This window comes from Anomaloglossus baeobatrachus, chromosome 1, assembly GCF_048569485.1.
Source record: "Anomaloglossus baeobatrachus isolate aAnoBae1 chromosome 1, aAnoBae1.hap1, whole genome shotgun sequence".
Taxonomy (NCBI): Eukaryota; Metazoa; Chordata; class Amphibia; order Anura; family Aromobatidae; genus Anomaloglossus; species Anomaloglossus baeobatrachus.
In genome coordinates, this window is record NC_134353.1 from 942,584,409 (window position 1) to 942,607,314 (window position 22,906).

At 47.6% G+C, this 22,906-nt stretch overlaps 1 protein-coding gene across 2 annotated transcripts in view; it reads left to right on the forward strand.

Annotated features, from left to right (window-relative positions):
• The window catches only part of EGFLAM (EGF like, fibronectin type III and laminin G domains), a 150,164-nt gene that overhangs the window by 80,907 nt on the left and 46,351 nt on the right, over nt 1-22,906 (forward strand). For both annotated transcript variants that reach the window (XM_075343666.1, XM_075343671.1), the window contains exon 7: nt 13,065-13,231. In XM_075343666.1, the coding sequence (XP_075199781.1) occupies nt 13,065-13,231 (167 nt within the window). The remainder of the gene's footprint in view (nt 1-13,064; nt 13,232-22,906) is intronic.

The following is a 22,906-nucleotide window of genomic DNA, read 5'->3' on the forward strand; positions in this document are numbered from 1 at the left end:
ATATGTTTACATTTACTGACAGAATGTAAATGCCTGTGAGCCCTGCTTCCCCCTCCCTCTAATAGAGACAGCCTGTGAGTCCTGCTTCCCCCCCACTCATAGAGAAAGCCTGTGAGCCCTGCTTCCCCCTCCCTCTAATAGAGAAAGCCTGTGAGTCCTGCTTCCCCCCCACTCATAGAGAAAGCCTGTGAGCCCTGCTTCCCCCTCCCTCTAAAAGAGAAAGCCTGTGAGCCCTGCTTCCCCCTCCCTCTAAAAGAGAAAGCCTGTGAGCCCTGCTTCCCTCTCCCCCTCATAGAGAAAGCCTGTGAGCCCTGCTTCCCTCTCCCCCTCATAGAGAAAGCCTGTGAGTCCTGCTTCCCCCCCACTCATAGAGAAAGCCTGTGAGTCCTGCTTCCCCCCCACTCATAGAGAAAGCCTGTGAGTCCTGCTTCCCCCCCACTCATAGAGAAAGCCTGTGAGTCCTGCTTCCCCCCCACTCATAGAGAAAGCCTGTGAGTCCTGCTTCCCCCCCCACTCATAGAGAAAGCCTGTGGGTCCTGCTTCCCCCCCACTCATAGAGAAAGCCTGTGAGTCCTGCTTCCCCCCACTCATAGAGAAAGCCTGTGAGTCCTGCTTCCCCCCCACTCATAGAGAAAGCCTGTGAGTCCTGCTTCCCCCCCACTCATAGTGAAAGCCTGTGAGTCCTGCTTCCCCATCCCACTCATAGAGAAAGCATGTAAGTCCTGCTTCCCCGTCCCCCTCATAGAGTAAGCCTGTGAGTCCTGCTTCCCCCCCACTCATAGAGAAAGCCTGTGAGTCCTGCTTCCCCCCCACTCATAGAGAAAGCCTGTGAGTCCTGCTTCCCCCCCACTCATAGAGAAAGCCTGTGAGTCCTGCTTCCCCCCCACTCATAGAGAAAGCCTGTGAGTCCTGCTTCCCCCCCACTCATAGAGAAAGCCTGTGAGTCCTGCTTCCTCCCCACTCATAGAGAAAGCCTGTGAGTCCTGCTTCCCCATCCCACTCATAGAGAAAGTCTGTGAGTCCTGCTTCCCCCCCACTCATAGAGAAAGCCTGTGAGTCCTGCTTCCCCCCCACTCATAGAGAAAGCCTGTGAGTCCTGCTTCCCCCCCACTCATAGAGAAAGCCTGTGAGTCCTGCTTCCTCCCCACTCATAGAGAAAGCCTGTGAGTCCTGCTTCCCCATCCCACTCATAGAGAAAGTCTGTGAGTCCTGCTTCCCCCCCACTCATAGAGAAAGCCTGTGAGTCCTGCTTCCCCCCCACTCATAGAGAAAGCCTGTGAGTCCTGCTTCCCCCCCACTCATAGAGAAAGCCTGTGAGTCCTGCTTCCCCCCCCACTCATAGAGAAAGCCTGTGGGTCCTGCTTCCCCCCCACTCATAGAGAAAGCCTGTGAGTCCTGCTTCCCCCCACTCATAGAGAAAGCCTGTGAGTCCTGCTTCCCCCCCACTCATAGAGAAAGCCTGTGAGTCCTGCTTCCCCCCCACTCATAGTGAAAGCCTGTGAGTCCTGCTTCCCCATCCCACTCATAGAGAAAGCATGTAAGTCCTGCTTCCCCGTCCCCCTCATAGAGTAAGCCTGTGAGTCCTGCTTCCCCCCCACTCATAGAGAAAGCCTGTGAGTCCTGCTTCCCCCCCACTCATAGAGAAAGCCTGTGAGTCCTGCTTCCCCCCCACTCATAGAGAAAGCCTGTGAGTCCTGCTTCCCCCCCACTCATAGAGAAAGCCTGTGAGTCCTGCTTCCCCCCCACTCATAGAGAAAGCCTGTGAGTCCTGCTTCCTCCCCACTCATAGAGAAAGCCTGTGAGTCCTGCTTCCCCATCCCACTCATAGAGAAAGTCTGTGAGTCCTGCTTCCCCATCCCACTCATAGAGAAAGCATGTAAGTCCTGCTTCCCCGTCCCCCTCATAGAGTAAGCCTGTGAGTCCTGCTTCTCCCTCCAATCGTAGAGAAAGCCTGTGAGTCCTGCTTCCCCCTCCCACTCATAGAGAAAGCCTGTGAGTCCTGCTTCCCCGTCCCCCTTATAGAGAAAGCCTGTGAGTCCTGCTTTTCCCTCCAATCGTAGAGAAAGCCCGTGAGTCCTGCTTCCTCCTCCCACTCATAGAGAAAGCGGGTAAGACCAGCTTCCCCTACTCCTCATAGAGAAAGCCTGTGAGTCCTACTTCCTCCTCCCCCTCATAGACAAAGCCTGTGAGTCCTGCTTCCCGTACCCCTCATAGAGAAAGCCTGTGAGTCCTGCTTTTTCCTCCCCCTCATAGAGAAAGCCTGTGAGTCCTGCTTCTTCCTCCCCCTCATAGAGAAAGCCTGTGAGCCCTGCTTCCCCATCCCCCTCATAGAGAAAGCATGTGAGTCCTGCTTCCCCCTCCTCCTCATAGAGAAAGCCTGTGAGTCCTGCTTCTCCTACCCCTCATAGAGAAAGCCTGTGAGTCCTGCTTCTTCCTCCCCCTCATAGAGAAAGCCTGTGAGTCCTGCTTCCCCATCCCCCTCATAGAGAAAGCCTGTGAGTCCTGCTTCTTCCTCCCCCTCATAGAGAAAGCCTGTGAGTCCTGCTTCCCCATCCCCCTCATAGACAAAGCCTGTGAGTCCTGCTTCTTCCTCCCCCTCATAGAGAAAGCCTGTGAGTCCTGCTTCCCCCTCCCACACATAGAGAAAGCCTGTGAGCCCTGCTTCCTCCTCCCACTCATAGAGAAAGCCTGTGAGTCCTGCTTCCCCATCCCCCTCATAGAGAAAGCATGTGAGTCCTGCTTCCCCCTCCCCCTCATAGAGAAAGCCTGTGAGTCCTGCCTCCTCCTCCCACTCATAGAGAAAGCCTGTGAGCCCTGCTTCCTCCTCCCCCTCATAGAGAAAGCCTGTGAGTCCTGCTTCCCCTACCCCTCATAGAGAAAGCCTGTGAGTCCTGCTTCTTCCTCCCCCTCATAGAGAAAGCCTGTGAGTCCTGCTTCTTCCTCCCCCTCATAGAGAAAGCCTGTGAGTCCTGCTTCTCCCTCCCACTCATAGAGAAAGCCTGTGAGTCCTGCTTCCCCTACCCCTCATGGAGAAAGCCTGTGAGTCCTGCTTCTTCCTCCCCCTCATAGAGAAAGCCTGTGAGTCCTGCTTCTTCCTCCCACTCATAGAGAAAGCCTGTGAGTCCTGCTTCTCCCTCCCACTCATAGAGAAAGCATGTGAGTCCTGCTTCCTCCACCCACTCATAGAAAAAGCCTGTGAGTCCTGCTTCCCCCTCCCCCTCATAGAGAAAGCCTGTGAGTCCTGCTTCCTTCCACTCATAGAGAAAGCCTGTGTGTCCTGCTTCTCCCTCCCACTCATAGAGAAAGCCTGTGAGTCCTGCTTCCTCCACCCTCTCATAGAGAAAGCCTGTGAGTCCTGCTTCCTCCTCCCTCTCATAGAGAAAGCCTGTGAGTCCTGCTTCCTCCACCCTCTCATAGAGAAAGCCTGTGAGTCCTGCTTCCTCCACCCTCTCATAGAGAAAGCTTGTGAGTCCTGCTTCCTCCTCCCCCTCATAGAGAAAGCCTGTGAGTCCTGCTTCCTCCACCCTCTCATAGAGAAAGCCTGTGAGTCCTGCTTCCTCCACCCTCTCATAGAGAAAGCCTGTGAGTCCTGCTTCCTCCACCCTCTCATAGAGAAAGCCTGTGAGTCCTGCTTCCCCCTCCCCCTCATAGAGAAAGCCTGTGAGTCCTGCTTCCTCCACCCTCTCATAGAGAAAGCCTGTGAGTCCTGCTTCCTCCTCCCCCTCATAGAGAAAGCATGTAAGTCCTGCTTCCCCGTCCCCCTCATAGAGTAAGCCTGTGAGTCCTGCTTCTCCCTCCAATCGTAGAGAAAGCCTGTGAGTCCTGCTTCCCCCTCCCACTCATAGAGAAAGCCTGTGAGTCCTGCTTCCCCGTCCCCCTTATAGAGAAAGCCTGTGAGTCCTGCTTTTCCCTCCAATCGTAGAGAAAGCCCGTGAGTCCTGCTTCCTCCTCCCACTCATAGAGAAAGCCCGTGAGACCTGCTTCCCCTACCCCTCATAGAGAAAGCCTGTGAGTCCTACTTCCTCCTCCCCCTCATAGACAAAGCCTGTGAGTCCTGCTTCCCGTACCCCTCATAGAGAAAGCCTGTGAGTCCTGCTTTTTCCTCCCCCTCATAGAGAAAGCCTGTGAGTCCTGCTTCTTCCTCCCCCTCATAGAGAAAGCCTGTGAGCCCTGCTTCCCCATCCCCCTCATAGAGAAAGCATGTGAGTCCTGCTTCCCCCTCCTCCTCATAGAGAAAGCCTGTGAGTCCTGCTTCTTCCTCCCCCTCATAGAGAAAGCCTGTGAGTCCTGCTTCCCCATCCCCCTCATAGAGAAAGCCTGTGAGTCCTGCTTCTTCCTCCCCCTCATAGAGAAAGCCTGTGAGTCCTGCTTCCCCATCCCCCTCATAGACAAAGCCTGTGAGTCCTGCTTCTTCCTCCCCCTCATAGAGAAAGCCTGTGAGTCCTGCTTCCCCCTCCCACACATAGAGAAATCCTGTGAGCCCTGCTTCCTCCTCCCACTCATAGAGAAAGCCTGTGAGTCCTGCTTCCCCATCCCCCTCATAGAGAAAGCATGTGAGTCCTGCTTCCCCCTCCCCCTCATAGAGAAAGCCTGTGAGTCCTGCCTCCTCCTCCCACTCATAGAGAAAGCCTGTGAGCCCTGCTTCCTCCTCCCCCTCATAGAGAAAGCCTGTGAGTCCTGCTTCCCCTACCCCTCATAGAGAAAGCCTGTGAGTCCTGCTTCTTCCTCCCCCTCATAGAGAAAGCCTGTGAGTCCTGCTTCTTCCTCCCCCTCATAGAGAAAGCCTGTGAGTCCTGCTTCTCCCTCCCACTCATAGAGAAAGCCTGTGAGTCCTGCTTCCCCTACCCCTCATGGAGAAAGCCTGTGAGTCCTGCTTCTTCCTCCCCCTCATAGAGAAAGCCTGTGAGTCCTGCTTCTTCCTCCCACTCATAGAGAAAGCCTGTGAGTCCTGCTTCTCCCTCCCACTCATAGAGAAAGCATGTGAGTCCTGCTTCCTCCACCCACTCATAGAAAAAGCCTGTGAGTCCTGCTTCCCCCCTCCCCCTCATAGAGAAAGCCTGTGAGTCCTGCTTCCTTCCACTCATAGAGAAAGCCTGTGTGTCCTGCTTCTCCCTCCCACTCATAGAGAAAGCCTGTGAGTCCTGCTTCCTCCACCCTCTCATAGAGAAAGCCTGTGAGTCCTGCTTCCTCCTCCCTCTCATAGAGAAAGCCTGTGAGTCCTGCTTCCTCCACCCTCTCATAGAGAAAGCCTGTGAGTCCTGCTTCCTCCACCCTCTCATAGAGAAAGCTTGTGAGTCCTGCTTCCTCCTCCCCCTCATAGAGAAAGCCTGTGAGTCCTGCTTCCTCCACCCTCTCATAGAGAAAGCCTGTGAGTCCTGCTTCCTCCACCCTCTCATAGAGAAAGCCTGTGAGTCCTGCTTCCTCCACCCTCTCATAGAGAAAGCCTGTGAGTCCTGCTTCCCCCTCCCCCTCATAGAGAAAGCCTGTGAGTCCTGCTTCCTCCACCCTCTCATAGAGAAAGCCTGTGAGTCCTGCTTCCCCCTCCCACTCATAGAGAAAGCCTGTGAGTCCTGCTTCCTTCCACTCATAGAGAAAGCCTGTGAGTCCTGCTTCTCCCTCCCACTCATAGAGAAAGCCTGTGAGTCCTGCTTCCTTCCACTCATAGAGAAAGCCTGTGAGTCCTGCTTCCTCCACCCTCTCATAGAGAAAGCTTGTGAGTCCTGTGCAGCTTTCACTTCCCGCACATCAGACTGTGATATCCTCAGGGGTGTGCACTTTACACTCAGGTCCTGATTGGACACAGAAACCTCCAAACAGCTATAAAATGGTTGAAAACTCCCCTATTTATGCAAATTTGCAAACTCTATGTTGTTTTTGTCCGGCACATATTCCATTTCTGTGAAATACACAACTTAGCAAATACATTACTGAATCTTTGTTTTAAGGAGCAATTGTTACAAATAGCCATGAGCTCCATTTGGCGTATCATAGGAAGGATGTCCCCTGCGTCTGCGATTAGGAGAAAGGATGAGGTATTTTTGCAAAAACAGCTCCTTTCTTGGAGTGTTACTGGATAATGTGTGGACTTATTTCGTATGGAACGGGACTGCAACACCAGATACATCCTCTAGATTAGAATCATAGAATATTAGAGTTGGAATGGACCTCCTGGGTCATCTGGTCCAACCCCTGCTCAAAGCAGGATTCACTAAATAATCCCAGACAGATGACCGTCCAACCTCTTTTTAAAGACTTCCATTGAAGGAGACCTCACCACCTCTCGTGGCCGCCTGTTCCACTCATTGATCACCCTCACTGTGAAAAAGTTTTTTCTAATATCTAATCTGTGTCTCCTCCCATCAGTTTCATCCCATTGCTTCTAGTCTTTCCTTGTGAAAATGAGAATAAAACTGATCCCTCTACAGTGTGACAGCCTTTAAGATATTTGTAGACCGCTATTAAGTCTCCTCTCAGTCTTCTCTTTTGCAAGCTAAACAATCCTAAACCCTGTAACCGTTCCTCATAGGACATGGTTTGCAGACCAGTCACCATACTGGTCACTCTTCTCTGAACTTGCTCCAGTTTGTTGATGTCTTTTTTAAAATGTGGTGCCCAGAACTGGACACAATATTCCAGATGAGATCTGACCATAGAGGAGTAAAGGGGGATAATGACTTCACGTGATCTAGACTGTATGCTTCTGTTAATACATCCTAGAATGGTGTTTGCCTTTTTTGCTGCTGCGTCACACTGCTGACTCCTGTGCAGTCTGTGATCTATTAGTATACCTAAGCCTTTTTCACACATGCTGTTGGATAGCTCTATTCCTCCCATGCTGTATATGCTCTTTTCATTATTCTTGCCCAGATATATGACTTTGCATTTCTCCCTGGTATAAACCATTCTATTAGTTGCTGCCCACTGTTCCAGCTTGTTTAGATCTTGTTGAATCCTCTCTCTCGTCTCTAGTATTAGCCATTCCTCCTAGCTTTTGTGTCATCAGCAAATTTAATCAGTTTACCCTTAATACCTTCATCTAAATCATTGATAAGGATATTGAACAACACGGGGCCCAGGACAGAGCCCTGTGGTACCCCACTTGAGACAGTCTTCCAACTGGATGTGTAGCCATTTATGACCACTCTGTGACTCCAATCACTAAGCCAGTTACGAATCCATCTAACAGTTGCCTGTTAGGGGCGCTGTTTCTTGAAAAATAGAGGGACAACTCCTCTATGACTTATGTTTCATATACTGTATCCAATGCAGAAGTTCGTTGTTCCCTGCATTGTGGCAGATAACATATTATAAGGATCCCTTAGGCACAGCCACTACACCGTGTGCAGAATTATTAGGCAAGTTGTATTTTAGAGGATTTTTTTTATTATTGATCAACAACTATGTTCTCAATCATCCCAAAAGACTCATAAATATCAAAGCTTAATATTTTTGGCAGTTGGAGTGGTTTTTAGATTTGGCTATCTTAGGGGGATATCTGTTTTTGCAGGTAACTATTACTGTGCAGAATTATTAGGCAACTTAATAAAAAAACAAATATATTCCCATCTCACTTGTTTATTTTCACCAGGTAAACCAATATAACTGCACAAAATTTAGAAATAAACATTTCTGACATGCAAAAACAAAACCCCAAAAAACTAGTGACCAATATAGCCCCCTTTCTTTCAGATGACACTCAGCAGCCGACCATCCATAGAGTCTGTCATTGCTTGATCTGTTTACGATCCACATTGCGTGCAGCAGCCACCACAGCCTCCAGACACTGCTCCCAGAGGTGACTGTTTTCCCTCCCTGTAGATCTCACATTTTATGAGGGACCACAGGTTCTCTATGGGGTTCAGATCATGGGAACAAGGGGGCCATGTCATTATTTTTTCATGTTTTAGACCTTTACTGGCCGGCCACGCTGTGGAGTAGTTGGATGCATGTTATGGAGCATTGTATTGCATGAAAATCATGTTTTTCTTGAACGATAGCGACTTCTTCCTGTACCACTGCTTGAAGAAGTTGTCTTCCAGAAACTGGCAGCAGGTCTGGGAGTTGAGCTTCACTCCATCCTCAACCCGAAAAGGTCCCACAAGTTCCTCTTTGATGATCCCAGCCCATACCAGTCCCCACCTCCACCTTGCTGGCGTCTGAGTCGGAGTGGAGCTCTCTGCCCTTTACTGATCCAGCCTCTGGCCCATCCATCTGCCCATCAAGAGTCACTCTCATTTCATGAGTCCATAAAACCTTTGAAAAATCAGTCTTAAGATATGTCTTGGCCCAGTCTTCACGTTTTATCTTATGTCTCTTGGTCAGAGGTGGTGGTTTTCAGCCTTCCTTACCTTGGCCATGTCCCTGAGTATGGCACATCTTGTGCTTTTTGATACTCCAGTAACGTTGCAGCTCTGAAATATGGCCACACTGGGGGCAAATGGCATCTTGGCAGCTTTATGCTTGATTTTCATCAATTCATTGGCAGTTATTTTGCGCCTTTTTTGCCCAGCACGCTTCTTGCGACCCTGTTGGCTATTTGCCATGAAACGCTTGATTGTTCGGTGATCACGCTTCAAAAGTTTGGCAATTTCAAGACTGCTGCATCCCTCTGCAAGACATCTCACAATTGTGGACTTTTCAGAGCCCGTCAAATCTCTCTTCTGACCCATTTTGCCAAAGTAAAGGAAGTTGCCTAATAATTAAGCACCCCTTATATAGGGTGTTGATGTCATTACACCGCACCCCTCCTCATTACAGAGATGCACATCACCTGATTTACTTAATTGGTAGTTGGCTCTCAGCCTATACAGCCTGGAGTAGGACGACATGTATAACAAGTATCATGTGATCAAAATACTCATTTGCCTAATAATTCTGCACACAGTGTATTGCTATCATGTATCTTATAGTGATGAGCGAGTACTAAAAAGCTCGGGTGCTCGAGGCTCGGGCCGAGCCTCCCAAGATACTCGTGTACTCGGCCCGAGCACCGAGCCCAATGTTATCCTATGGGAGACCCGAGTATTTTTCTGAAATGACCCCCGGCAGCATGTAGAAACCCTAAAAATGTCACAAAAGTCTCAGAAGAGTGCTCAAATGACATGGCATCAGCATGGGGAAGACCCCTTGAAGCATTTATCACTCAAAAGTCACAGCTGTGAACAATTTTGTCCGCGTTTTACGCCATTTTTACGGACTCACCAGAAAACCTTCCAAAATGACACCAAAATGAATTTTCATGGCGGAAATGTTAAGGGCACATACCCAATAGTGAGATAGAGCTGGTGTCTGTTACTTTTTGAGATTAATACATGAAAGATTTTATGTAAAACATTGTGTGGCACTCCGATGTCCAAAACGCACGTTTTGTGCTTTTTACTAGCGATGTCGGTCATTTTTTTTTTCATTCTATCTCCCGTCGGTCGGTCTCGCTCTGTCTTCTCTGTCCCCCTCTCACAGTCTGTCGGTCATTCTCCCCCCTCTCTCTTACTCACCGTTCCCCGATCCCCGGCGCTGCACTGCTGTTCACTAAACTCCGGCGGCTTTTCCTCTTTTGAAAAAGCCGGCCGCTCATTAATCAATCTCGTATTCCCTGCTTTCCTGCTTTTCGGCGCCTATGATTGGTTACAGTGAGACACGCCCCCCACGCTGAGTGACAGGTGTCACACTGCACCTAATCACAGCAGCCGGTGGGCGTGTCTATACTGTGCAGTGAAATAAATAATTAAATAATTAAAAAAAACGGCGTGCGGTCCCCCCCAATTTTAATACCAGCCAGATAAAGCCATACGGCTGAAGGCTGGTATTCTCAGGATGGGGAGCTCCACGTTATGGGGAGCCCCCCAGCCTAACAATATCAGTCAGCAGCCGCCCAGAATTGCCGCATACATTATATGCGACAGTTCTGGGACTGTACCCGGCTCTTCCCGATTTGCCCTGGTGCGTTGGCAAATCGGGGTAATAAGGAGTTAATGGCAGCCCATAGCTGCCAATAAGTCCTAGATTAATCATGTCAGGCGTCTCCCCGAGATATCTTCCATGATTAATCTGTAAATTACAGTTAAAAAACACACACACCCGAAAAATCCTTTATTAGAAATAAAAAACACTAACAAAGTCCCTCATCACCAATTTATTAACCCCGACAAACCCTCCATGTCCGGCGTACTCCACAGTCCTCCAGCGTCGCATCCAGCTGTGCTGCATGAAGGTGACAGGAGCTGCAGAATACACCGACGCTCCTGTCAGCTTCACACAGCAACTGAAGACAGCCGCGCGATCAGCTGAGCTGTCACTGAGGTTACCTGGATCCAGCGGTGGATGCAGCGGTGGCCGCGGGTAACCTCAGTGACAGCTCAGCTGATCGCGCTACTCACCGCCGCACCAGTCAGCTCCACGCAGCAACTGAGGTGAGTATAGCGATCAGCTGAGCTGTCACTGAGGTTAATCGCGGCCACCGCTGGATCCAGCGGTGGCCGTGAGTTACCTGACTGACAGCAGCTGATCGCGCTACTCACTTCAGTTGCTGTGTGAAGCTGACCGGAGCGGCGGTGTATTCTGCAGCTCTTGTCACCTCCATACAGCAGAGCTGGACGCGACGCTGGAGGTCCGTGGATTACGCCGGACATGGAGGGCTTTGTCGGGGTTAATAAATTGGTGATGAGGGACTTTGTTATTGTTTTTTATTTCTAATAAAGGATTTTTCGGGTGTGTGTGTGCTTTTTAACTGTAATTTACAGATTAATCATGGAGGGTGTCTCATAGACGCCTGACATGATTAATCTAGGACTTATTGACAGCTATGGGCTGCCATTAACTCCTTATTACCCCGATTTGCCAACGCACTAGGGTAAATCGGGAAGAGCCAGGTACAGTCCCAGAACTGTCGCATCTAATGTATGCGGCAATTCTGGACGGCTGCTGACTGATATTGTTAGGCTGGGGGGCTCCCCATAACGTGGGGCTCCCCATCCTGAGAATACCAGCCTTCAGTCGTATGGCTTTATCTGGCTGGTATTAAAAATGGGGGGGACCGCACGGCAGTTCTTTTAGTTATTTATTTATTTATTTTACTGCACAGTATAGACACGCCCACCGGCTGCTGTGATTGGGTGCAGTGAGACACCTGTCACTCAGCGTGGGGGGGCGTGTCTCACTGCAACCAATCATAGGCGCCTGTGGGCGGGGAAAGCAGGGAATATGAGATGGCTGTGTGCAGAGCACAGCGCGCCCGCCGGTATAAAGGCTCGGTCACGCTGTGCGGGCCGGCCAATCACTGCAATTCCACAACTAACAGGGCTGTGGCATTGCAGTGGTCTGCCAGCCAATCCCTGCATGAGGGCTGGCTCTCAAAAGAGCGCCAACATGCAGAAATGAAGACCACGAGTACAGCACGAGTATCGCGAGATTACTCGGTACCCGCCGAGTAGCCCGAGTACAGCGATACTCGTGCGAGTACCGAGTAGTGACAAGCATGCTCGCTCATCACTAGTATCTTATTCTGAATGCAACAAGTAAATATAAAAATAGCATTGATATAAGAAGAAAGTAAGGAAGGGTAAGTAATTCTGCTGAGAAGCCGAGGAAATAGGCAAATCTCCTGGTGCGGATACGAGTCCGGACATGGCGGCTCCTCCCCGATGATTCGCATGTACTGATCTATTGACTCTGAGATGTATAAATCTCTGTCTGATCTCCTGGGGCACATTCACATTTAGCGGCTGATAATGGATATTGTACCACGCGCAAGTGTTTCACAAGTCGACTCATTCGAGGCCGGCGAGGAAGCGTCTCCAGGATGTCATCTGCTGCTCTCAGCGTCTTTCTGCAAACAATCAGTTAATTACAAAAATTGTTTTCATATTTTGTGATCGTGACGTAAGTAGAAGCTTCTTTGTCCCAATGTAAAATCTTTATTAGACCGCAGCCCCCCACACCCCCCACCCCCGACAGCAGAACCCTGCGGGGGCCATAGTGTCAGCTGCCAATTACTACTCAGGAACAAATATAATGAAGAAATAGCTGAATAAAACGGGTTTTTTTTGTTTGTTTTTTTATATCCATAGAAGATGAAGTCTTAAAACTTTTTTTTTTATTTTACTTGTAGATAAATAATCCTGTTTTCAACTTTATTTCTTTACACAATGTTTGATGAGATTCTCCTACTATAGAGTACACTACAGAGCAGTCGGCAGATGTCCGAACTCAGGGACACAGTTTTATTTAATTTAATATTTTTATGTTAAAAGCTGTTTATCTGCTATCATAAATTACAAAGAAAGCCTGTGAGTCCTGCTTCCCCCTCCTCATAGAGAAAGCCTGTGAGTCCTGCTTCCCCCTCCCCCTCATAGAGAGAGCCTGTGAGTCCTGCTTCCCCCTCCCCTCATAGAGAAAGCCTGTGAGTCCTGCTTCCCCCTCATAGAGAAAGCCTGTGAGTCCTGCTTCCCCCTCCCCCTCATAGAAAAAGCCTGTGAGTCCTGCTTCCTCCACCCACTCATAGAAAAAGCCTCTGAGTCCTTCCTCCCCCTCCCACTCATAGAGAAAGCCTGTGAGTCCTGCTCCCCCTCCCACGCATAGAGAAAGCCTGTGAGTCCTGCTTCCCCCTCCTTATAGAGAAAGCCTGTGAGTCCTGCTTCCCCCTCCTTATAGAGAAAGCCTGTGAGTCCTGCTTCCTCCTCCCACTCATAGAGAAAGCCTGTGAGTCCTGCTTCCTCCTCCCCCTCATAGAGAAACCCTGTGAGTCCTGCTTCCTCCTCCCCCTCATAGAGAAACCCTGTGAGTCCTGCTTCCCCCTCATAGAGAAAGCCTGTGAGTCCTGCTTCCTCCTCCCCCTCATAGAGAAAGCCTGTGAGTCCTGCTTCCCCCTCCCCCTCATAGAGAAAGCCTGTGAGTCCTGCTTCCCCCTCCCCCTCATAGAGAAAGCCTGTGAGTCCTTCTTCCTCCTCCCACTCATAGAGAAAGCCTGTGAGTCCTGCCAGAAGCCTTGCGCTTACCTTAACCCATATATACATTATTTACCCTTAGCCTTGGTGACTTTTTATACTTTTTCCTCTGTTTTCTCTCAGGGCGGATGTTGTCAGTGATTGGGTCGCTATTACTGATCAGGTTCAGATGGACTCGATGGTGCTGAAGGGTCTGTCACCAGACACCACCTATCAGTTTGCAATAAAAGCGGTGAACTCTTTCGGAGAGAGCCAGCTTAGTTCTCCGAGTGAAGTCATCAGAACTTTCCGTAAGTATCAGTAATGTTACATTTATTGTAAACTGTCAGGATATTACAGTGCGGGGCACATCGCATAATATAGAGGGAAAGGAGGTACAAACTCCTGAGGAGAAAAGAAGCCAAATGAATTAGCTTCCAGTCTAGTCACCTGTCTGCCCAGCACTTGTTTATCTGATTGTTTCATTCCCCAACTCCATCGACATCTTCAAAAGAATTGAAGGATCAGGCATATTGAAACTCAACATGTCCATTCTTTTATTTTTTCAAGAGAGACAGACTGAAAGAGAAACAGACAGAGAGACAGAAAGAGAGCGAGACAGAGAAAGACAGAGAGACACAGACAGAGAGAGTGACAGTCAGAGAGACAGAGAGAGAGACAGAGATAGAGACAAAGAGACAGAGACAGAGGGAGAGAGGGAGAATGGTAGAGAGGAGAGTGAGGGAGTGGGAGAGTGAGAGAGAGTTGGAGAGACAGACAGATAGAAATAGAGACAAAGAGAAAGGGAAAGTGGTAAGGTGGCGGTGTGGGAGAGTGAGAGAGAGATGGAGAGAAAGACAGAGATAGAGACAGACAGAGAGACATAGATGGAAAAATAGAGAGACAGACAGAGATAGAGACAGACAGAGATAGAGACAGATAGACACAGAGTTATAGAAAGAGACAGAGAGAGACAAAGAGAGACAGACAGAGATAGAGACAAAGAGGGAGAGTGGTATGGTGGGGGTGTGGGGGAGTGAGAGAGAGATGGAGAGAGAGACAGACAGAGATAGAGACAGAAAGAGAGAGACATAGATAGAGATAGAGACAAACAGAGACATAGAGGGAAAAAGAGAGAGACAGACAGAGAGAGTCAGACAGAGACAGACAGCAAAAAAGACAGAGAAACAGACAGAAAAAGACAGAGAGAGACAGAGACAGACAGAGAGACAGAAAGAGAGTGAGACAGAGAGAGAAACAGAGAGACACAGACAGAGAGATAAACAGAGACAGAGAGAGATTGACTCAGAGACAGAGATAGAAGTAGAGAGACAGAAAGACAGAGAGAGGGAGAGTGGAGGAGTGGGAGAGAGAGACATACAGAGAGAGATACAGACAGAAAAAGACAAAGAGAGACAGCGAGACAGACAGAGAGACAGAAAGAGAGCGAGACAGAGAGAGATAGAGAGAGAGATAGACTCAGAGACAGACAGAGACTGGGAGAGTGGGAGAGAGACAGACAGGGAGAGACTGATAGAGATAGAGAGAGACAGAGAGAGATAGAGACGGAGAGAGAGAGGGATAGTGGTAGAGAGGGAGAGTGAGAGAGAGATGGAGAGACAGCCAGAGACAGACAGAGAGAGACAGAGTTAGAGACAGAGAGATAGAAAGAGAGAGACGGAGAGAGAGTGGTATGGTGGGGGTTTGGGAGTGTGAGAGAGAGATGGAGAGACAGACATAGAGAGAGATATACAGTTAGGTCCAGAAATCTTTGGACAGTGACACAATTTTGGCGAGTTGGGCTCTGCATGCCACCACATTGGATTTGAAATGAAACCTCTACAACAGAATTCAAGTGCAGATTGTAACGTTTAATTTGAAGGTTTGAACACAAATATCTGATAGAAATTGTAGGAATTGTCACATTTCTTTACAAACACTCCACATTTTAGGAGGTCAAAAGTAATTGGACAAATAAACCAAACCCAAACAAAATATTTTTATTTTCAATATTTTGTTGCGAATCCTTTGGAGGCAATCACTGCCTTAAGTCTGGAACCCATGGGCATCACCAAACGCTGGGTTTCCTCCTTCTTAATGCTTTGCCAGGCCTTTACAGCCGCAGCCTTCAGGTCTTGCTTGTTTGTGGGTCTTTCCGTCTTAAGTCTGGATTTGAGCAAGTGAAATGCATGCTCAATTGGGTTAAGATCAGGTGATTGACTTGGCCATTGCAGAATGTTCCACTTTTTTGCACTCATGAACTCCTGGGTAGCTTTGGCTGTATGCTTGGGGTCATTGTCCATCTGTACTATGAAGCGCCGTCCGATCAACTTTGCGGCATTTGGCTGAATCTGGGCTGAAAGTATATCCCGGTACACTTCAGAATTCATCCGGCTACTCTTGTCTGCTGTTATGTCATCAATAAACACAAGTGACCCAGTACCATTGAAAGCCATGCATGCCCATGCCATCACGTTGCCTCCACCATGTTTTACAGAGGATGTGGTGTGCCTTGGATCATGTGCCGTTCCCTTTCTTCTCCAAACTTTTTTCTTCCAATCATTCTGGTACAGGTTGATCTTGGTCTCATCTGTCCATAGAATACTTTTCCAGAACTGAGCTGGCTTCATGAGGTGTTTTTCAGCAAATGTAACTCTGGCCTGTCTATTTTTGGAATTGATGAATGGTTTGCATCTAGATGTGAACCCTTTGTATTTACTTTCATGGAGTCTTCTCTTTACTGTTGACTTAGAGACAGATACACCTACTTCACTGAGAGTGTTCTGGACTTCAGTTGATGTTGTGAACGGGTTCTTCTTCACCAAAGAAAGTATGCGGCGATCATCCACCACTGTTGTCATCCGTGGACGCCCAGGCCTTTTTGAGTTCCCAAGCTCACCAGTCAATTCCTTTTTTTCTCAGAATGTACCCGACTGTTGATTTTGCTACTCCAAGCATGTCTGCTATCTCTCTGATGGATTTTTTCTTTTTTTTCAGCCTCAGGATGTTCTGCTTCACCTCAATTGAGAGTTCCTTATACCACATGTTGTCTGGTCACAGCAACAGCTTCCAAATGCAAAACCACACACCTGTAATCAACCCCAGACCTTTTAACTACTTCATTGATTACAGGTTAACGAGGGAGACGCCTTCAGAGTTAATTGCAGCCCTTAGAGTCCCTTGTCCAATTACTTTTGGTCCCTTGAAAAAGAGGAGGCTATGCATTACAGAGCTATGATTCCTAAACCCTTTCTCCGATTTGGATGTGAAAACTCTCATATTGCAGCTGGGAGTGTGCACTTTCAGCCCATATTATATATAGAATTGTATTTCTGAACATGTTTTTGTAAACAGCTAAAATAACAAAACTTGTGTCACTGTCCATATATTTCTGGACCTAACTGTAGATAGAGATAGAGACATAGAAAGAGAGAGACAGACAGAGACACAGAGAGACAGAGAGAATTATTATCCCGGGCTACGCCGGGTACTACAGCTAGTGACCATGCATTATAGGAGAGACAGGTTTTGTAGGATTGTTAAGGAGTGGAAGCAAGGTTACTAAACTAATGTAGAGCATTCCAGGGTGTCTGGGCAGCTCTAGAGGAGTCTTGTTTGGTTGATAGAAGAGGAGAAGGAAGGAAAACATTTGTAACATTTTCTAAAACTATCGATTGTTCTTGCAAACTTTTTTTTTTTTCACTTTCACTTGGCAGGGAATTGTGTTCTAAAACAAGAATCACCTCTTGGCTACCTTTAGCTTCCGTGTACTTTGGGGTTTTTGCAGGAGATGATTAAATCTCTGCTACCGGTAATATTGTACAGGCTGGAGAACAAATACAAATCCTTCTCCATGTTCTTCCTCGGGAGGGTTGCGCTCAGACTTATATTTGGATCACTGGCCATTGCCATTGTCGCCCTTTGCAATATTAATAGATGGAATAACGCTGCGGAGAACAACAGGCGGAGGGGGGAGGGCGAAGGGTCGTGGAGATGGAAAGCTGCTCTATAAACTCTTCATATTTAACCTATAGATGAGTGAAGTATCACAATGTGTCCGTGACCTTCATGGCCACGTTAGAATCTGCAATATATATTTCTTTTATATATATAATATATATATATATATATATATATATATATATATATATTATATAATATAATTTTTTTTTTTTTCCCACCGGCGATTTCATTGACTGTTTTTCCTTTAATTGTTGCTCGCGCTCATTAATCGTCGGAGCTGCATTTGCAGACTGTGAACGAGGCGACCACTCGCACAATATTTCAGCCAAAATTCCTTTCTGAGTGATACGAGATTAAGAAGCGTTCATTGCCTTGTATGGTTGGTCGGGGCAGATGTGCGGTTCCTTTTGTACTTTTATGTTGTGTTTTACGGTCATTTTTAGTTATTTGTGTATTATGGCGACTGTGGCTCTTTTAGTAACTAAAAGGGAAGCCACCAGCAGGATTTACCATATAGGGCCCCCTTCACACATCCGTGCATTAAATGCACCTGTGTGACTGTCCGTGGTGCAGGTCCACATGGCCGTCCGTGTGTCCCTGCGTGTGCTCCCCGTGTGCACACGGTCAGCATCAACTTGTATACTTACCTGTCTCCGGCGCTACTGTTGCTTCCTGGCCCACAGTCAATGCAGTGAATATTCATGAGGCATAATGAGCAGGAACCGGAAGCAACAGCAGCCCCGGAGACAGGTAAGTATAAAAATCCATTTTATTCCAGTGAATGGGTGTTCTTCGGTACGTGTCACACGGATCACAAAAATGGACACGTCGCCATGTGGAACACATGGACACGTGGGTGCTCTATACAGACACACAACCTATGTCAAAACACAGACGTGTGCACAAGCCCATTGATTTTAAAGGGTCTATGTGTGTCCATGACTCTTGCGCGTGTAAAACGGACACCACACTTGCCAAAAACATGGATGTGTGGGGGGCCTAAAGTAAAGGCAGTGCCATAAATTCATTTTTCAGATGGGATCTTTGAATGCAGAAAAAATGTTGATAAAGGTCCAGAAGTTGGTGCATTCCGTGATTGACGTGTGCATCGGGGCGGGGGTTTATGGGTCGGGTCCTCTGCGTATATATTCCTCCTCCGGTGTCCTCCTAGCATTCCCCTTTTCTTTATTTAAATTTCGGACTATGCTGCCGTTGCTGGCGCATGCGCAACGGTACAGTAATGATATATTCATTAAAATGGCACCGGAGTCAGCGCATGTGCGGACTGCGATCTTCGGTATCATTTTTTTGAAGACTGTCACGGCCGGGAAGAGAGGCTATACCAGCCATATAGGACAACACACAGGAAGAGGGAAGGAATGCCTTATAGCTTATAGTGACCCCTGACTACAACCTGTAGCTCACCCTCACTGCCCTCACCGACCCTATACATGCTCCGCACCTACTGCTGAGTTGAAATACCTTGGGCCCTGTTTTACCCTGGCAAATGGGCTCTAAGTAAGGATGGAGAATATGAGCTCTTCATCAACACCACTAACGCTAAAGGAAGACGCAAGGAAAGAATACAGGTGAAACACAACTGCAATCACCAGAGCCCGGGTAGATACCAAAAGACAAACACTTATCTGAGCTGCAGTAACTACAGAAGTCTGGAGCAACAGAAGACAACCTCTCAGGGCTCAGCAAGGAAACAAACTATAAACCGCACCCAAATATCCCCAGGGTGAGGTTAATAAAGGAAGTCAGAGGCTGGCAACTGAAAGGAAACACTGACAAATTCCCAATGTGATCGAGTCCGCTGCTGCCAAAACAGGGAACTGTCAGATGACAACATGTGCTACCAATCTCTGGGTTCTTCTATCACTCGCTGCCACTTGATTGTTAGCTTACCGTGACTCCTCCGTGACAGTCCGTGACAAAGACACTGCGGAGAAAACTAATGTCACACTGTACATGGAATACACTGAAGAGGCAGGAGATACAGCTTCAGTGTGCAGTAAGCAGACGAACCACTAGAGGGTGAAAGAGTAGTCAGCAAGCCAGGTATGCAACAAGAGGTCTCGTCAATAGTACAGGAGAAAGCAGGACGTGGTCAGGTGATAGCCAGGGGTCAGAATCCGGGAGATTGTGTAAACAGCAAAAGGGTGAGATGGAGCCGAGGTCAGGAACGAGGATACAGGTCAGAGGCCGGGAAATCAAAGTAACATACAAGGGAGGATGAGTGACAGGTCGGGATCGGGGTCAGACAGACACGACATGCAGGACCGGGGAGTCAGGGAACGGGACGGACAAACAGAAAGGAAGACCCAGGTCAGGACAAGGTTGCAGGGAGGCAGGACAGATCAAGGATAACTCACAAGAGCCAGGTACGCACGCTGCAGAGGAGGAACCATTACTGGCGATGTTCCTGTCCTCCGGAACAAGGTAGAATCGAAAAAAACGCTATCATGACACGTAACACTAAGATAGGATACAAGCAAAGGTTCAGCAGTGGCTGAGTCAGGTATGGATTATGACAACTACGAGCGGCATCGACGCATGTGCAGATTAATTTTTTTTTTTATCTGTGCATGCGCCGAAGCTGCTCGGTCTAACACTATTTTTTTTAAGTATATATAAAGAAACATATTATTATGGGTTAACAGATCCGTTTTTCATAGACTCTAATGTTAAAAAAGATGGATCCTGCAAAAATCAATAATTTCAAAATGCACAAAAAAGTTGTTTGCAGAACTTTTTTGACAATAGATGATTACTGGACGTGTGAACATGATATGATTGTTTGTTAGCTCAGAACAAGCGATCTTTTGCTACATTTGCATTGTATTTGCATTGCATGTGGGCTGTCTCGCGGCCGTTTCCACCTCGGTGCCTCCGCCTGGTGTCTGCGCTAATCTAAGTAGACAGAAAAGTGTCTGTGACACAGCGGTGATTAGATCTCGCCGGTATATCCAGACCTCGGCTAAGCCCTATCCGCCGAATAAGAAGCTAAATAAGAAATTTGTCTTTGCAAGAAGGAATAAAAGGAAGGCGTCTGCGTCCTTGTATCCAGATGTAACTCATTATTCCGCAGGCTTCGTAAAACGCCCCGACACAGCGCTGAGAAATGTCCTATTTACGCGCCTAGAAGTGGCTGCTCCGACGAGCGTGGCCTCTGATTGTCTGCAAATTAAAAAGATACAAAACGTCACGTAGATTTACTGATCGGCGAGACGGGAATAACAAGAAGGAAGGGAAAAGTTTATTAAATATGGAGTCTCCGGAGACCCCGCTCGCACCATCTGCGTCCCCCCCGAGACCGATTCTCATTTCTAGAGAAATAGTAATAGACGTTTCTGTGTTTGGGGACACGTAAATTTCCCCCGTGAGACTTGTTATTCCACACGCTGGAAAAAAAGAACTTTTTCAACTTTTTTTTTTATTATTAAACTATTTAAAAAGTTTGTATTCCGAATTGAATCCTGTCCTGTGCTCTCCCGATCTCCTCAATCTGGTCATAGGAGATGTTATCTGTGGATCTGAGGTTGTGGACACCTTTATGCTGCTGCCACGTCGCAGTGTAATTCAGGAGAATGGAGTCACAAATTGCAAAAAATCCGACTGGTTCTGACACTTTGACTCTTCTTTTATTACAGCTACAATGTAGCAACAACATAAAATGATATAATACGGCACCGGCCTCTGTATATCCTAAACGAAGACTCCATTAGCAGTCTTCACCTAAATTCCTCCCTTGACACCGCATCCTTAATTAAAAAGTTGCATCAAATTTCCAGTTGCAGCCTTCTTTTTTTCATTAATTTTCAGACTTTTTACTACTGGCTGGACACGAGGTCTTTGTGTCCAGGATGTTGCTGCTGTTTTACTAGCTCTTTTGTATCACCGTAGCTTCATTTCTAGGTTGATTTCCTCTTTTTCAGCTCATAAATGTCCATGTTGTGTTCTCCCCGTGTTTGTGTGGGTTTCCTCCAGGTTCTCCGGTTTCCTCCCACACTCCAAAAACATACTGATAGGGAATTTAGATTGTGAGCCCCAATGGGGACAGTGTTGCCATTGTATGTAAAGCGCCGTGGAATTAACAGCGCTATATAACTGAATAAATATTATTAGATTATTATTATTATGTTGTCACACTGCACTAAAATGTGGCCCGGAGTAATACAGCAGAATCACCACCTGGTGGCAGCTGAGTAATGTCACGCTGTACTAAGACGTGACCTGGAGTAGTACACCAAAGACACCACAAGGTGGCAGCAGAGTAGTCAGAGAGCCAAGTCTGCAACAGGAACAAAACAATGTACAAGGGATGAACAAACTCAGAGTCAGAAGCAGGCAAAAGGGTCAGGGGCTGAACGGTAGTAGAGAAAGCCAAAGGGAGAAACAGAGGCAAGTCAGGGACGGGAGCGTAAGTCAAGTACCGGAAAGTCCAAACTACAAATAAAGGTATAACAAGCAGGACGGAGCCGGGAGAGGACAGACGAGCACAGGTTAGGCAGGAGAGGGTGCACGGTAGGATAAATCAGGTACCTCAACAGAGCCAGCTACACACATTATGAGACATAGACTATCACTGGCGCTGGACTAGAGGTGCAGCACCCAGAAATAGCGTCCTGGAAACCGGAACGAGGCAGGGAGAAATTAACCCCTGACATGACCAGGCTGGAGCTGGGAGATACCACAGCGGCAGATACCGGCCTGGATCATGACACGTGCTTTCCTCCCTTTCTACAGCCTAAATGAGCCTCCGCCCTCCCTCATTACATAAATGCTTTCCCCCATCTGAAGGAGCACAGCAGTAATGTTGCGATTTTGCCTACATGTTTCTGATCGGGTCTATTGAATACTTTGTCTTTGCTAATCTTGACATTTTGCCACTTTCTGCATCGGGTGATTACCAGTGATGTTTTCTGCATCTGTGGAAAGCGTAACGCATTTCATTACAACAACCCGAATTGTTTGTCTTCCATAATTCACTATTTGTGTGTAATCACCGTTGTTCTCCCATTAATTCTTTCATCCTGAAGTCGTTCGCCGGAGACGACTCAGAGCCATTGAAGACGTCTTCTGTCTCTAAATCCATTAAAATGGTATGAAAAGGCAGCGTCGGGTTATGAAAAGCAGGAAATAAATAAAAGGGGAGGGGGCATGATGTCGGCATCGATCAGCCTGTTGGAGCAATCGTTATGTCCTTGCCCAGCACAATGCCTATTATAGACGCTGTAATTGAATTCGCTTCCAATGCTCATTGTATTGATTGAAAAAAATCTCTGAAATGTTTCTCTATGCTTATGAATCTCCGAGCTGCGACTGAGCCAAATGTACAAGGAGTTTGCAGAAAATGACATTTTTAGCGTGAACAGGAGGAACAATTGCCGTGGGACCTGTTGTGAGAAGGAGCCTAGCGCCACACTGCTCATCAACTAGTCATAGCATTTGCCTGCTGCTGCCACAAAGTGATGTTCACTGGACAGAGATTTTATATTAAGTTGGATACAATCTTAAAAACATTTGTAGTGAGCTCCCTCTAGTGGTGGCTGTATAAATCTATATGTAGTGAGCTCGCCCTTGTGGAGGCTGTATAAATCTGTATGTAGTGAGCTCCCCCTAGTGGTGGCTGTATAAATCTGTATGTAGTGAGCTCCCCCTAGTGGTGGCTGTATAAATCTGTATGTAGTGATCTCCCTCTAGTGGTGGCTGTATAAATTTGTATGTAGTGAGCTCCCCCTAGTGGTGGCTGTATAAATCTGTATGTAGTGAGCTCCCCCTAGTGGTGACTGTATAAATCTGTATATAGTGAGCTCCCTCTAGTGGTGACTGTATAAATCTGTATGTAGTGATCTCCCTCTAGTGGTGGCTGTATAAATCTGTATGTAGTGAGCTCCCTCTAGTGGTGGCTGTATAAATCTGTATGTAGTGAGCTCCCTCTAGTGGTGACTGTATAAATCTGTATGTAGTGATCTCCCTCTAGTGGTGTCTATATAAATCTGTATGTAGTGAGCTCC